Source organism: Gymnodraco acuticeps, unplaced genomic scaffold, assembly GCF_902827175.1.
Source record: "Gymnodraco acuticeps unplaced genomic scaffold, fGymAcu1.1, whole genome shotgun sequence".
NCBI classification, from domain to species: domain Eukaryota; kingdom Metazoa; phylum Chordata; class Actinopteri; order Perciformes; family Bathydraconidae; genus Gymnodraco; species Gymnodraco acuticeps.
This window is the reverse complement of record NW_022989894.1, coordinates 282,758-299,352: the sequence shown is the minus strand read 5'-3', so window position 1 is coordinate 299,352 and position 16,595 is coordinate 282,758. Positions and strand designations below refer to the sequence as shown.

At 38.1% G+C, this 16,595-nt stretch overlaps 2 protein-coding genes across 2 annotated transcripts; both read right to left on the bottom strand.

Moving 5' to 3' along the window:
• Nucleotides 1–21: 21 nt before the first annotated feature.
• LOC117539284 (alanine--glyoxylate aminotransferase 2, mitochondrial-like) lies at nucleotides 22–5,144 on the bottom strand. Its single transcript, XM_034205340.1, has 14 exons — nucleotides 5,048–5,144; nucleotides 4,267–4,355; nucleotides 3,636–3,826; nucleotides 3,403–3,526; nucleotides 3,215–3,309; nucleotides 2,981–3,074; nucleotides 2,736–2,829; nucleotides 2,380–2,480; nucleotides 2,136–2,228; nucleotides 1,928–2,060; nucleotides 1,744–1,832; nucleotides 1,246–1,398; nucleotides 933–1,031; nucleotides 22–719 (listed from the first exon to the last, which is right to left on the bottom strand). Exons 1-14 carry the CDS (start codon nucleotides 5,142–5,144, stop codon nucleotides 618–620), a joined length of 1,554 nt encoding a protein of 517 aa, XP_034061231.1. The 3' UTR covers nucleotides 22–617.
• A 1,402-nt stretch (nucleotides 5,145–6,546) lies between these two features.
• Nucleotides 6,547–15,542, bottom strand: agxt2 (alanine--glyoxylate aminotransferase 2). Its single transcript, XM_034204961.1, has 14 exons — nucleotides 15,354–15,542; nucleotides 14,142–14,230; nucleotides 13,819–14,009; nucleotides 13,578–13,701; nucleotides 13,382–13,476; nucleotides 13,008–13,101; nucleotides 12,484–12,577; nucleotides 11,530–11,630; nucleotides 11,219–11,311; nucleotides 10,370–10,502; nucleotides 10,170–10,258; nucleotides 9,903–10,052; nucleotides 7,136–7,234; nucleotides 6,547–6,932 (listed from the first exon to the last, which is right to left on the bottom strand). The coding sequence occupies exons 1-14, from the start codon at nucleotides 15,433–15,435 to the stop codon at nucleotides 6,831–6,833; spliced, it is 1,536 nt and encodes a 511-aa protein (XP_034060852.1). The 5' UTR covers nucleotides 15,436–15,542; the 3' UTR covers nucleotides 6,547–6,830.
• Nucleotides 15,543–16,595: the final 1,053 nt, after the last annotated feature.

Genomic DNA, 16,595 nt, shown 5'->3' with positions numbered 1-16,595 from the left:
TGTTTTACATGAAAGCCTTTATTAACCATGGATGTACCAAACATGCACTTATAACTTTTCATATGCCTTTTTTAATGGTGATAGATAAAACATGGCAAAAAAAAGCACATTCAAAGGTGTAACTTTAAGGAAGATCTATAGCCGATATGGTTTGTATTCACATTTTGTTTTCCTTCGTGTCATGTTTTCATTAACTAAGAATGAGCCCTTCATAGATACATAATGAGAGGGTCACTAGATGCTGCCAAACCCTACACACCGTTAAGTAAATCATTAAAGCACAAATTGTTTCTACATCAAATATGAGATAGTTATTGCATTCTGAACAGATATAAACAGCTAAACTAATTAAGATCAACATACATATAAGGAGTAGTGCTGTTTGCTCAGTGTTAAGATGAGGAGGCAGCAGCCAGGGTGTCTTCATGTCTCTAACATGCATATCATAGTTGACTGTTAAAATTCCCTTTTAAAAAAGTCTTCCACATCAGGACACAACAGCAGATTATTAACAATTACATTTGTATAATACAAAGACTTACAAAAATGCAGTCTACTGATGAGTGCTAGTGTTTTCCAGGTTTGATCCTTGGCATGGACCCACTCCTCTGAACTGTTCATTCTTTGTCCATGTATCGTTGGATGGCCTTTTTAAAAACAGCCAGGAAGAATTTAACATCTTCCTTTGTGATGCACATGGGAGGTTGGATGCGGAAAGCCTTACGTGGTAAGAAAACGGAAGAGAAGAAGGAGTTTAGAGGAAAACATGCATAACCAATCAGGAGCTTTATTCTGTGTCACTGCAGGCACATGAGGTAATGATGGGGAGATGCATAGGCTGGTCAAATGGCCGAGTAGTTAACAAGTGTCATTGGTTTAAATGGTTTTGTTATGTATGTTTGTTAATCTGCCATGATTGTGAGTTATGTTACCTGTCCGTAGACTCCTCCTTTTCCTATCAGGACTCCCATGTCCTTGATGTCCTCAAATATCTCACTCATTGCCTCAGGAGACAGCGGGTCTCTGCTGGCCTGTGGACGACAGAGAAGAGGTAAATAAAGTGGATGTGGCTACATCTGTTAATCAATATAAAAAAGTATTCTTCTTGGTCTATCAATAATTTGAACTGTAATTCAAAGTAGCCTACCAAAAGGCATTTCTTTATATACTTGTGGGATGCAACAGGTTCACTAAGATGAGGCTAGAAAACAGTAAGAGAGGTGAGATTCACTTCTGTTACAATACCTTGTTATTTGTCACCATTTCAACACCAATCTGCAGGCCTTTCCCACGCACATCACCGATTATCTCATACGTGTCTCTTAGTTTTGCCAGTTCTGTCATCAGATAGGTGCCCACATTATGACTGTTCTGCTGTGTGTCGTCTTCTTTGATAGTCTGTTGAGTAAAAATCTTATAATTATCATGTCCAACTTCATTTATTAATCTATTTTAATGTCACTGACACTAATTGTCAAGTTCAGGCCTGGTCACACCAGGAAATGGTGTTGATGTGACAATTCTTGTCTGCCAGGCTAGTATAGTCTAAAGAGCACTCTGTTTTTTATTCTCTCAATAAAAATGTGTCTTTGTAACATCTTCTCCTATCTTATAAAATAATTGCCTTGTTGTAGCAGTACATGACTCTAACAGAAAAAGTGTTTTAAAAATCAGCTAATGAGATATTGTACGACAGATTCCTTCAGTTTTGACTATTTCCCGTCAGGTCTGATTAATTATTACATCAAGCACTGATGAAGCAACCGCACAAGCCAAGGGACCTCCTCCAAAGGTGTTGAAGTGGAAGGCCTTAGCAAAGGAAGCAGCAATTTCTGGAAAACACATGAAAAAAACAAGCTTACACCTCCGTATTTATGTTTTACAGTTGAATCTCACATTGTATTGACTTATTGTAGTATAATCTCACCTGGTGTTGTAACAACAGCTCCCATTGGGAAGCCATCACCGATGCCCTTTGCCATGGTAACCATATCAGGAAGGACATCATGACCTTGGAAACCCCAGAAGTGGCTTCCTGTTCGCCCAAATCCTGTCTGGACCTGATGGTGCAAAACAGATTAGTTTGACAATTTTTTAAATGAACATATTATTTAACATATCTTTGTGTATCCTACCTCATCAGCAATGCAGACCCCTCCTCTCTCTCTCACAAGTTGGTAAGCCTCCTTTAAGTAATTCTTAGGGTACTGCACAGCTCCTCCCATTCCCTGTGAAAACCAAAACAGATTCACATATGTTGCTTCTTAACACTAACAGTCATACTGAACATGAGAAAACAATGGACATGAATGGCACGAATAAAATTAATATTAAAATTCTGACTTTTTCAGGTCAATACTACAAAACAGAATAGAGTACCTGAATAGGCTCTCCAAAGAAACCAGCAATTCGACTTGGGACACTCGTAGCAAATGTCTCTTTGAGCTGTCCGATGTATTGATCATTTGCCAGGCAATGACCTGTGGGAACAAAGAAATGTTTTTGTGACAAACAAGCATGTAAAATGCAGTGTTGCCAAAGCAGTTCTTATCATTTTATATTCCCATTTTGTTGTATTGCAAAAGGAGCTTAATGCTTAGTCACACAGACAACTGTATTGAGTTAGGCCATTCATGAGAGCACCAACAGAGATAAGAGAGTGTGTTGAGCTATTGGTGCATGTGTTTATCATGGAGAACAGTTTCATGTCAACACAATGCATGTGTTTTTTGTACCTTGGGCACAGCTACATTGTCTGGTGGTCTGCACAGGAGAGTCCCTGCAGTGGCTTCCTCCCCACGGACCTCTGAACACATCAGGACACATGATCTGTTTGTTCGGGCAGAAACCGAGTCAGCAACACTCACTCATTAAGGCAGTACAAAGAATCATCATCAAACTTGGAGTGCTGCCATAACATTGTAAGCAGAAAAGTCAAAAAGCTGTCATATGACACTGCAATGCATGAATGTATACGTACGTGTGTGCAGCCTGAACTAGTGGCGATGGGGTATTTGTACGATGAGTTGGAGGTAAGACCCATGGTCTGTTGGGTGCCACCGTGGTATGATCCTCTGGAGGATTTACGCAAAAAAAAAATCAAACTTCACTCAAGATATCAAGCTTTAAAATATTGAGTGAGTAAGAGTAACAGCTTATACTCACGAGTAATGTTTTAAAACATTATTACTTATTTTCATGTTGTTATAATGACCTTAAAGTGAGGAGGTCAAAGTTGCCTGTGTGAAGTCGAGCCATCAGCATGGCCAGGTCATTGGCTTCTGAGCCGCTGTTGGTCAGATATACAACCTGGACAGTGGAACAAATATTTGATTACCAGCTTACATATTTATCCAGGCTCCACTCTGCTGATCTGGTAAAAAATCAAATCCACCATGTTACCTTGAGAGGATCCGGTAAGTGGGAGGCTAGTTTCTCACTGTACTCATGGAGAGTAGGATTGACATAGATGTTTGTAGTATGCCACAATTTGCTCAACTGCCTCTGTAGGGCTGCTGCAACTTTCCTGTACCCACATATGTCCAAGTTAGTGTAACAATGAACAGTGATTTTTGACTGAAATCGGTATTTTAAACTCCAACATTCTATCTATCTGCTATAGAAAGGGACCTTACGGGTGGCAGTGGCCCACACTGACAGTCGCCACACCAGCAAATAGATCCAGATATCTATTCCCGTCAAAATCCCACAGCCACTGCATGTATCCCTGATGGAGGAACACTGGTTTCTTATAGTAGGTTATCTTCATGGTCATGGGGTTGCAGTTCTTCCTGCGGATCTCCATTATCCGCTCTTTGGACATGCCCTGGATGAAAATTAATCACAAGAAAATAGTTAAAGTATAAGAAGATTGTGACCCTTTTTTTTAGTAAGCTACTTTGAAAGTAAGTAAGCTACCTTCTCCCCCTAAGGAGAAGGTAGCTTACTTAAGCTACCTTCTCCCCCTAAGGTTGTGTGTGTTTTAAGTTTAAGTTTAAATACAAATATTGGATGAATTGCAACAACATTTAGTACAAATGTTAAAGGTCCCAAGGAAACAAATCCTGATTATTATATTATAGTTATTTTATCCCTTGACTTTTCTTGTTTCACGATCCAAAGGTTAATGTTTTTTCTTATGGCCGATACATATCTTATTACACCATCTTTGTATGACACAATACGATTTGACATTTTTAAACTAAAGCAATTTCAGAATCAGGGCCCCACAGTGCAGACCTTTCCTTGATGCCACAACCCTCTTACCTTGTATTCCCCTGGTTTGAAGTCACATGAGGGCATCTCTGGGAGGTCTGCGGGACGATGTCTGTGGGCTGGTTTCTGACATACTGCGCCTGAGAAAAGTATTTGATTCAAATTCAGAATGAGGTACAGGAGATGTCATTATGGCTTTACCATGACACTGCCATGATATTGGGGAATGTTTATATGATCTAGATATTGTAACATGATTCCACTGATGTTGGCAGTGATTCAGAGACCTCCTCCCAGGCTACTTATTATCTACAGATAAAAACACATGTGATGAAAACATGTAATTGAACCTCATTCTGAATTATCATTATTATTGTCAATTGCAACTTCATTTAAAGGATAACCTGGTTGATGGTTTAACCACATTAACTTCAAATTGTGCAACACAGGAATAACTATACTTCCCGTTTTCCATTGTGATATTAAATAGCACTTGAGTGAAGTACAGTATGTACTTTAAAAAAATATATTTTTCATTGCTTTTTTAATTTTTAATTTCACAATATAAAGTCTTGCTTTTGGGCTTATAACACCCCAGACAATGTTTATCTCTGACTCCTGAGTTTTACACAGACAAAGACAGATTACTTTCACAATACATTAGCTAAATCATTATTAAATTAACAAGCTGTTATAATTTACCAGAAAATGTGTATTGCCATCTGATATTATACTTTAAGTGGCTGCATACAATTCCTCCTCAACTGGCTATATAATCATTAGCAACAAACCAGGATCAATCATATTGATCATCATCCCCATGGTAACTCACCCACTCCCAGGTGAAGTTTGGCCGACGCAGGTGAACAGCAGGACTGTCCTGATAAAACTGCACAACGACCAGCCAGACGATGTACGACTTTAAACATGTTGAGCAGGTTCAGAGAGAACACAGCAGTCCTTCTCCTCTCAGTGTGTGACACTCAGCAGCCGACTCTTCCTTTTGCTTGAAGGTCGCAAAGATGGGTGGATAGTGCTCAGCCAATGGTACCCTGGTCCCACCTTACTACAATAGTTAATCTGCAACACCACATACATAAATATATAACCACAAGCACCTTGTCACTGTATTTCTGACGGTGTTTACTGATTGGGTGTATTTCAAGATGTGGTGCCAGTTCTTTCCTGTTAGAAGGCAGAGAAGACATTAACCTCACAAACATGTTGCAGGAAAAGCACAGTTGAAATTAATAACCTTATTGAAGGCTGCATTCCATTTAAGTAAGCCTGTCTCAGATCCCTCGAACTAGGCATGCTGACTCATCCGATGGAAATTATGATTATCAGATAATTGAATGCTATGATGTTATATTTAACATAAATAATAATATTCTGTGAGCCTTTCATGTCAAGAGACAGTAGATCTCAACACTCAGAAAGATTATCAGTCACAAGGTGCCATTTGACCAGAGATCTGATCTTGGGTCTATTGTACTTTGATAGGGTCATGGGTCAGTTGTCTAAGCATGCATTCATTGTAACTGTATAAAAGCTCTCTCTTCAGTTTGAGTGGTTGCACTCGGCTGTGGAGACATTGCTTTCCAGTGTGCTGTGTGCCTCTTTTTAAAGACTCAGAAGGACAACTCTTTGACAATTAATTTCAAGAATGTCCACAACACTCACTGACATGGTTTGCTTGGAAACTTAATTGAAAAGAGTAAATTATATTAATCTGTTTTATTTTATCTTAACTTATTTTGCCCGGGAGATGATTTTGGTTCAGTTTATCTGTTTGTCAGCAGGATTACAGAAACAAATCATGCCCTGTTCACCTGAAATGTGGCGGAAAGGTGTAGCATGGTCCAAAAAAGAACCCATTACATTTTGGAGGGGGTAAGGGAGAAATACAGGACCTATTTTTCACTTTCATTAAAAGACAAGAAAGGAATCAGATGACTCTAAAAGACAAAAAAGACCCCTTCCTTTTTCCAGGAAATTAGTTATTGGATGCCCTGACTCAAGCTTTGGTTTTCAACGTTGGTGTCTAGGTCTAGATTACGTAGTTTATGCTCTTTGAGTTTGAGATTGCATCCTGACCCACCACATTTACATTTCTCACAGAGCATTTTTTTGTTTGTTGGACTTACTCAACTCTGTAGTTTCCATTTGGGCACTGCAAAGAGACCTGCTTGTTTTTTTACCCAGAACCCAAACAAATAGAATATTTCAGTAGATTACAGGATTAAAAAACTGAAACTGCAGCCCTTTTTCAGTTTCCATACCACATATTGTGGACGATAGTGAAATCCTATCAAATGAATTCCTGCAGGGGGCGGTGTGACCAATGTGTTATAATGCAAATGGTTCTTCCTTTATTAGTATAACATTAATTTACAATCATACAACTTTACACCAAAGCATGATTTGCCAGATAAAGTCACTGTACATGATTATTTTTTCATCTAACTAGAGAGGTAGTTTTACTTAAATGGTTGAAATGATTAATACTGACATATTTTAAACATTTTAAAATATATTAAATTCAGTCCATTCCTGAGAGGGTCTCCAGGTTTGGTCCTTGCCATTGAGCAATCCAGCCGACCTTTATCTCACTTTCATCTTCTTTCCATGTAGTTGTGAATGGCCTTGTCAAATATTGCCAGAAAGAAATCGGCATCTTCCATTGTGATGCACATCGGGGGTTGGATCCGGAAGATCTTAGGTGGTGAGAAAAACCGGAAACAAAACAGGAGATTATAAAACGAGAAATTGTGTCACCAGGTCAGGTGTTTAATTCTGTGTCCCTTAGCTAAGGCAGAGCAGGCACTGCAGGCATTTCTGGAACATATCCTATGCCAGCTGCGTTTATGACACATGTAGGCACAGAAAGAATTAACTACTTTAAGGTGAGTGCTGTTACCTGTCCGTAGACTCCTCCTTTCCCTATCAGGATTCCCATGTCCTTGATGTCCTCAAAGATTTCACTCATTGCCTCAGGAGGCAGGGTGTCTCTGCTGGCCTGTGGGCGACAGAGAAGAAATGCCGAAATAAATGAAGATGGATGTGTAACAATAAATATAGGAATTTAATTTAGGTAAGTAACTATATGGACATTGCGCAACTGCTTATCTCCAATGATTAATACAGCTTGAGGCAAGTTTGATTTAAGACTTTTTTTTTTTAATGCATCTCAGAATTAAATTTAGATCAATTGTAAAATTACATAACTCAATATATGGCCAAGTATTTTATTTATTTTTTTAAATGATCTAGTGAATAGCTGTGTGGTGGAGAGAAAAGTAGAACAGAACTGGGAAATACCTGCAGTCATTTGCTAGGTCTACATGCAGGGGCGGCGCCAGGAGGGAACTAGAGGGTGCTGAAGCACCCCCCAGGATTGCCAAAGCACCCCCTAAGCACCCCCAAGATATATGTTTTTGTTTCGAAAATTATTATTATTTGTATTAAATAAAATCAGAACAATTATTGATTACATCAATGCAAATGTGAAACAAACAAATGTTTGACCAAAAACATAAAGCCAACACAGGTGATATGATTAGGCCAATGGCCAGCACCCATTAGATTTTTGACCTACCCATAGGCTAAATTACTTTGTGACACTTGAGTGACTTCCTGTTAGCTGGAGCCCCAAATTATTTGCTAACAGCAAAGTGACAAATGGATCGTTTTTTAGTCCTTAAACGTCCACGTGTGGACACTCAATCAAAACCACCTGAAAGCGAGAGGGATTCTGCACATAATAGCCTCGTGAGTACAAGTAGCTTACTTCTGGGTCTCTGTGTTTCATTCAAGCGCAACTGTGTGTGTGGCACGAGCCATTTTGTGTGCCTGCGCAAGCGAGCGAGATAGAGAGCTCGCGCACCGGTGGGTATCTACCGGAGATCGTTGTGGTTAGCATCTGGTGCTAGCTAGCCAAGCTAACGGATATAAGGAGCTTTTTCAACAACAAGGTGGAGGGAGAACTCTCTCCTGTCAGACTGAGAGTCTCAGATAACCTCAGCTCAGGTGAAGTAAAGGACTCTCAGTGTTTAGATAGTTAACTTTAGTCTAGTTATCTCAGTGGGTCTCAAACGGTTTGTTTTAAAAGGGGAGTGATTTGTAAAATATCTATAAAGAAATAGAACATCTGTTTACAGTTCTGTTTCATATGTTGAGAGATATATCCATAGATCTCTTCATTTTGCTCTCAAAGTGCACCAGATTGATACTTTTAACTTAAATATTTTTTTTAAATCTACCCCACTAGAGGAGGTGAGGACCCTCCTAGAGCAGTGATTCTCAAATGGGGGTACGCGGACCCCTAGGGGTATGTTGGGGTACTGCAGGGGGTACGTGAGATTTAAAAAAATAAAATAAAATACCATGCATGATTACAAAAATAATCTTAATAGGCTACAATAAGTTAAATAGAAAACACAATTTTATATAAAATATTCCTAGAACCACCAAGGGGGTCCTCATATAAACATGTCAAATGTGTGTATTGTATAGTTTTGCATAATATATAATTTTGTTCATTGGTTTGTTAAACTTCAATTGAAAAACTCCTGTGTCCTGTTTTTTTCGTTATGTTATTATTTTTCATGCATACAATTTAAATATCCTTAGTTTGTTGTAATGCATGCATGAAGGAGTAAATAAATCACACACTGAGGGAACATCACTATATTGGAATTATTTGTATAGGGTTTTTCGATAAAAAATGTTCGGGGTCGGCCAAGGTACTTGGCTAAGAAAATGTTTCAAAGGGGGTACATTACTGAAAAAAGTTTGAGAAGCACTGTCCTAGAGGATGTTAGGTCCACCCCCCACTTGTAAAAATAGCACTTTACCCCTGCTTACACCTATATGCCGTGAGCTGATTACCGAGCTTTCATTGTAACATTCGCGGGTGCACTGTGTGTGTGTGTGTGTGTGTGTGTGTGTGTGTGTGTGTGTGTGTGTGTGTGTGTGTGTGTGTGTGTGTGTGTGTGTGTGTGTGTGTGTGTGTGTGTGTGTGTGTGTGTGTGTGTTGTGTGTGTGTGTGTGTGGGTGTGTGTGTGTGTGTGTGTGTGTGTGACCTGTGTGTGTGTGTGTGTGTGTGTGTGTGTGTGTGTGTGTGTGTGTGTGTTGCAGTAGAAAATTCAACTGTAGCGCTGGTACATTAATGGGAAACCCTTAATGTTTGAGCACCCTCTATGAAACGTCAAGCTACCCCACAGCACCCCCTAGAGAAAATCTCTGGCGCCGCCACTGTCTACATGGCAGTTAAGTCCGTATTTAAGGTTTACTCTCACCTGCCACTGTGTTAGGCTACCAAATATTTATACAGATTATTTTTGTTTGGCACTTTTATTGTAAAAAATTAAGAATTGTAAACATTTAGTGGTATGAGATTTGAATATTCATTCAACTTTGACCCTTGCCTATTTCTTAATTTTCAAATGACTCTTCAATACAATATCTGCTATTATCAACAGATAAAAAATATTCAAAAACGTGCGAGCAGTACATTTACTACAGCTAACATTGTCTCTTTGCAGATGGTCACTGCTACTCCAGCTAATGGTTAACTGGGGAACTGGTGAACCATTCCCCCGGGAGGAGGAGGAACAACACACACACACACACACAAGTTGTTTAAGCATGTGAGGTTAGTTTGACTTCTGTTACAGAATAAATACCTTGTCTTTGACCATTTCCACACCAATCTGCAGGCCTTTTCCACGGACATCACCAATTATCTCATACTTGTTTCTGAGTTTTGCCAGTTCTGTCATCAGATAGGTTCCAACATCAAGACTGATCTGCTGTGTGCCATCTTCTTTGATAACCTGTAAAGTAAAAACAATGATAACCTTTGATAACCTGTTAAGTAAAAAAGCTACAGTAAAATAATACAGATATACTCTGAAAAAGGACTGATAAACAAAGAGAAGATAAGTTCTTACATCAAGCACTGATGACCCAACAGCACAGGCCACAGGGTTTCCTCCAAACGTGTTGAAGTGAACCCCCTTGGCAAATGTGGCTGCAATTTCTGTGAAATACATTAATAAAAAAGCTCACACCTACATCTACTTATTTTTGGTCGTGAGACCATTATTTCCTATCCTCCAACACACTCTATGCACTCTCTCTCATATCTCACCTGGTGTTGTGACAACAGCTCCCATTGGGAATCCATTACCGATCCCCTTTGCCATTGTAACCATATCAGGAATGACATCATGACCTTGGAAACCCCAGAAGTGGCTTCCTGTTCGCCCAAATCCTGTCTGGACCTGCAAGAAGGTTTATGCATTTTAGGGCTTGGAATGTGTGCCATTATATATATATTTTTAAATTATTGAAGCACAATATTTTGTTAGACAAAAACATGTTGTGAATTTTGGAAATGATCAGCTCAATTTATTTATTTTCATAACATTTAAAATATTTTGATCACGCGATCAGTAAATAACCTACTGGGCCACTACTGGAATTAAATTCTCCCAATATTATAATACTGATGATAAAACCGTAGGCTTATCTTTATCTGCAACACTGCGGGAATAGTGGATTTGAACAGAATCACTGAACATGCAAGAAAAATATTTTTGTTGGACAGTGAACTCATAAATGAACATGCAAGATAAGTTATTCTGTAAAGATAAGTAAAAATGCTCAATTATTGACTTGTTGACCCTTTTCACTTTTCTTAAAGCGGCAATCATCAATATTTCTATGTTAACAATGGGTCTAATGACTATCAGTAATGTGAAAGAAACCCACGGAGAATTATCACTTGACTCTGCTGTTCCCCTCAGCTGTACAAAGCGCTTTAGTGTATTTAACACATTTTGTTAACTTATACGTCTGCAATGTTACTGTTTGGTTCAGTTTCTTCACTCTCATCAACCACATTTCCATCAGCAGGCAGCAGTTTCTAGAGAAAAAGCTCTAAAACTTTCTGCACATTTAGAATCTATTTGACATTAAATGTGTGTCTTACTCTCACCTCATCAGCAATGCACACCCCTCCTTTTTCTCTGACAAGTTTGTAAGCGTCCTTCAGGTAATTTTTAGGATACTGCACAGCTCCTCCAACTCCCTATATAAATCAAACACATTCACATCTCACAGTCCCATTCTTAAGTACTCCTCACAAAAAAATAGAAAAACATGAATGACATGCGAACAAACACTGTTTTCTTTTTTTCTGATATCAGGGAATTATCCTGTAGATACAACACATTAGACATGCAAAACTAAATTGTCAACACGTTGACTTAAAGATGACATGTCCTGTTATAACACAGAATAGAGTACCTGAATAGGCTCTCCAAAGAAAGCAGCGATTCGACTTGGGACACTAGTGGCAAATGTCTCTTTGAGCTGCCCGATGTATTGATCATTTGCCATGCAATGACCTGTGGGAACAAAGAAATGTTTTTTGGATCACACAAAATATACTTGAAAAAAATCATGTTAACTTTATCTCAAACAAATGCAGACTTAAAAATAAGTAATGTTCATTTATTCACACCTAGGGAATGGGCGGAGCAATTATTCAACAACTGTTCTAAATTACTGAATGATAAGTTAAAGCTTACCAAAATCAGATGTCAAATCCCAATTTTCTTTTTGAAAATGTGACTCTCTCCATTGGATTTAGATTTTATTTATTATATTGTATTTTATGGATAAAGTATGTCAGTTATAATTGCTCTGACATTAATTTTGACCAAATTATCTACCACTATAACAGCTAACTTTACACACAGCAGCAGGGTGGTTAATAAATTAAATTGATAACGTACAGCAGTAAAGCGGATGTTTGTTTTGTGTAAACAGCCATGTTGATATGCCAACGTATTGATCGTTTCCAGGAAGGCTCTGTGGTTGAGCCACAGGAATACTATATAGATAAAATTCCTGAAAATGCTTTAAGGTTAAAAGATGAACGATAGAAGGAACCTTTGACCTTATGAACTCAAAGGATAAAGACCAAACACTTTCCAAACTCCGGTATTCAATGTAATAAAATGTGTCGTTTTATGTGGCCATTTTGTGCTGCATGTAATTCCACTCACAATTTTAAAACAAAAACAAATGAAATGGCTCTGGTATCAACTGTTGTTTTTCGCTGTGCATGAATACAGCACATTCAAAAAGGTAAGGTTAATGTTCACGAGGAATATTGCAAAAGCAGTGGTAATGCTTAATCTCACCGTCAACAGTTTCAAGGAAATGAGCATGTTGAGGGTGGGTGTGTTTTTGTACCTTGGGCACAGCTACATTGTCTGGTTGTCTGCACAGGAGAGTCCCTGCAGTGGCTTCCTCCCCACGGACCTCTGAACACATCAGGACACATGGTCTGTTTTTGGGCAGAAACCGAGTCAGCAACACTCACTCATTAACGCGGCACAAAGAAATCATCATCAAACGTGGTTGTACTGTCATAAAAATGTTCACATGATTAGTTTATCTGTGGAAAAACTATTTGAAAACTGAGGGAAGGTCACAAAGCTGTTTAAGGCCAAATGTTGTGTATATTCATTATTTCAATTAAGGCAAAGAACAAAAGAGAAGAGAGGCAGTCAAAACATTGAAATGTTTTAGTGGCCACTAATTACATTCATAACCCAGTCTTCTTGAAGATATTTGTCTATCACAAACATATGTCAATGTATATCACTATTATATAAATTAAACTTCATTATGACATAAATGATTATGTGTATCATTAGTTGTAGGTGTTTCTCATGTGGTGCTGACTGTAATATAATAATGCATAGCATACGTACAGTTGTGCAGCCTAAACCGTTGGCAATGGGGTATTTATATGCTGCGTTGGAAGTAAGACCCATGGTTTGTGGGCTGCCACCGTGGTATGAGCCCCTGGAAAGAAAAATGGATAGAAAACATTAAAGACATTTGGATAACAGATAACTTTTCTTTTCACAATTAAGAATCTTGAGTTAATGAGTAAAATGACAGAGTATTTCAAAAATAAATACAAATCTATTACAAGGATGGTCAAAAAAATGTTTAACACAGCCTAGGTATTTTAGTCTTTTAGCCTTATAAAATGTAATGTTACCAAGTCCTAAATAATGACTTTTTAAAAAAAATGATAACTAATAGAATGAAGTCTAGCTATATATTTAAAAACTTGTACCTTAAAGTGATGATGTCAAAGTTGCCTGTGTGAAGTCGAGCCATCAACATGGCCAGGTCATTGGCTTCTGAGCCGCTGTTGGTCAGATATACAACCTGGACAGTGGGACAAAGATCAGCAAACCTTTTCATCACAGAAATGTTTATCCAGACTCCTGCTCTAAGTTGAAAAAAAAAAAAAAAATACACCATGGTACCTTGAGAGGATCCGGTAAGTAGGATGCAAGTTTCTCACTGTACTCATGGAGAGTAGGATAGGCGTAAATGTTTGTAGTATGCCACAATGTCTTCAACTGCTGCTCTGCTGCTGCCGTCACTTTCCTGTACCCACAGATATCAGGAGTCCGATATAAGAATGAAAAATTATTTTTATTAGGAACTGTAGGTATAATAAATCCTGCTCTCACTGTGTGACACAGGAAAGAAAAGGGACCTTACGGGTGGCAGTGGCCCACACTGACAGTCGCCACACCAGCAAATAGATCCAGATATCGCCTCCCGTCCACATCCCACAGCCACTGCATGTATCCCTGGTGGATCAATACTGGTTTCTTATAGTAGGTAACCTTCATGATCATAGGGTTGCAGTTCTGCCTGCGGATCTCCATTATCCGCTCTTTGGACATGCCCTGGACAGGGACAAATGCACAGTAAAAAAATATTCACGTGTATCTAAATTCTATATATTATTACTTAGGTGATCACAAATAATAGGGCCAACTTTAGAGCTAATGTATATGTCAGGAGGATATTGCTCTTACCGTGTATTCCTCTGGTTTGAAATTGCATGAGGGCATATCTGGGATGTCGGTGGGAGGATGTTTGAAGGCTGATTTCTGACATAATGCACCTATAAAATAAAATTGCTTAAAACGTATACAGTAATGTAAAAGCAACATTTTTCGTCTGGGAAACTGCATGAACTACATAACCTGATCTGCGACATATGAGAGTAATTTGTGAAACATCCTGTCAGTGATATTTAACCCAGAGTTCTTTCAACTCTTATATTTATTTCCAATCATTGTCTATAGGAGACAGATGTGCAAATAATGTTAAGGCTGTTCTAGTCTTTAACTAGTATTCAGTATACTGTATAACCTGTCTGACACTCTAACCACATTCAGTTCCCTTTAGACCTCACATTGTGCAACACATAATAAAATCCCTCCTGAAACTCTTAGTTGTAAAATGTGAGATACAAGGTGCACTGGACTGGTTCAGAGATTATGTAAAGACTAAAAAGCATGTGCGTAACTATTCCTCCACCCACACAGCCAACAATTGACAAGACATAAAATTACTCGATGTAATGAATGGCATTACCTTTTCCTGCTGCAATTTAATATAATGTAGCCAAGTTACTCACATTATATGTCATCCTATCAAATATAACCTTGTTTAATGGACCTGAGAAGTCAGTTTTATTCACCTAAACTGTCTAACACCAATGCCCTCTAAAACAGACCTGCACTTCATTCTATCCTCTTGGATGTTCATTTGTTAGGTTTTAATAGTTTAAGATAAGTTTTGATTCACCTATACGTTTGTATTGAACTAACAGGTGTTTCTATTATGTTGCATATCGTCGTTGATTTATATGGGGTGGACAAAACATTTAGAACACCTGCCACAAATACAGTAGGCCTACCTCTCTAAAAATGTTTCTACAAACTTGGATTCATTACTCAGTACTTAATAAAAAAGCAAATGAGTTATAATGTTACTTTCCGTTACACCACATTGACACTGGTTAAGCAAGACAACTGTGTGGCTTTATTCACATATTTGGGCTAAAACTGGGTTAATTGTCAAATAAAACCGCCTTAAACCAGTCGGGCAAGACTAAAAGTAAGAAGAAAAAAAGTATAAACAACTTCGCGTTTATACATTACTTTCCAATGATAAACAAGTTCAGACAGACCATAATAACCAACTAGCTCTGGATTTTATTCGTCTCCATGGTAACTCACCACTTGCCAAGTGGAATTTGACCGAAGCTTGTCCTGTTAGATGTGCACAGCGGCCACTGAGAGAGGAAGCAGCTTTAAACATTTTTGAGCAGGTACAGAGGGCTGCAGGCCTGCAGCTATGATACTCCGTCACCGTCTGATTTTCTGCACCGAAAAAGTTTCCGGTGGGCTGTCAGTAGACTTGTCCAGATAACTATAGCATGGCCCCTCTTACACGTCACTGGATGCGTGCGCACGAACACAGGTCGCATTTGTAAACAGTGTTAAATTATATCAGTTTATTATTTTACTTTACTTAAGTATTTTCATGTTGCGTACCTCTACTCTTTTACAAGTTGCACAAATATTGTACTGAAATTATGTGATAGTTTATACTTTGCAGATTGAGAATATGAATAGGCTACAAAATATAAACCAACCAATATATTTTTGTTAAATTATAACATAATAAGCTACCCAGCCGTATATACATAGCTACTTAAAATGTTTCCCACCTTTATCAGGTGAAACATTGAAGTAATTAACAGTATGTCATACCTACTTGTATATATAAGTGTAGACAATTATTTAAAAAAATTGGCCAATCTGCATAATGAGTCATTTTACGTTTTGCAAGTTGAGTATATTATGAGGCTAATATTTGTATATTTCTACTTAGATTTGTATCTAAGTAAACTAGTATTTATGTAGAGCAGTGTTGATGTTCAATCATCTCTTCTCTTTTCTGAGATTTATGTTTTATATGCATGGTCCTTGTTCAAATAAATATATAAAGACAAATACGTTATAAATATATTAAATAAACGGTATTTCTACCACAAACGCAGACTATTTTGATAATCAAAGTGTTCATGCAAAAATGGCAGTAAATGCTTTATTCATCATCTCAAATTGATTATCTTTAATTTAGTGAAAGATTAATGTTAAAAAATAATCTGTAGATTAAAATGCTCAAATTAAGTACAAGGGCCTTAATTGTTTTTACTTAGCCTATTATCATACTAAAAGGAATGCATGCACCACCACCCTTCCAGGTGTCCCGATGGCAACAAGCATCTGAATCCTATTTACACTTGAGTAACACAATACTGCCTGGCTTAGCCTATTATCACAATCAAAGGAATACCTACACCCAGAGCTATATAGAGAGAATATGATATGGCTCTGCCTACACCCATACATGCAAGTAAACCAGTTCAACAAGTCACACAATACTGTCTGGCTAATGATAATAGGCTAATT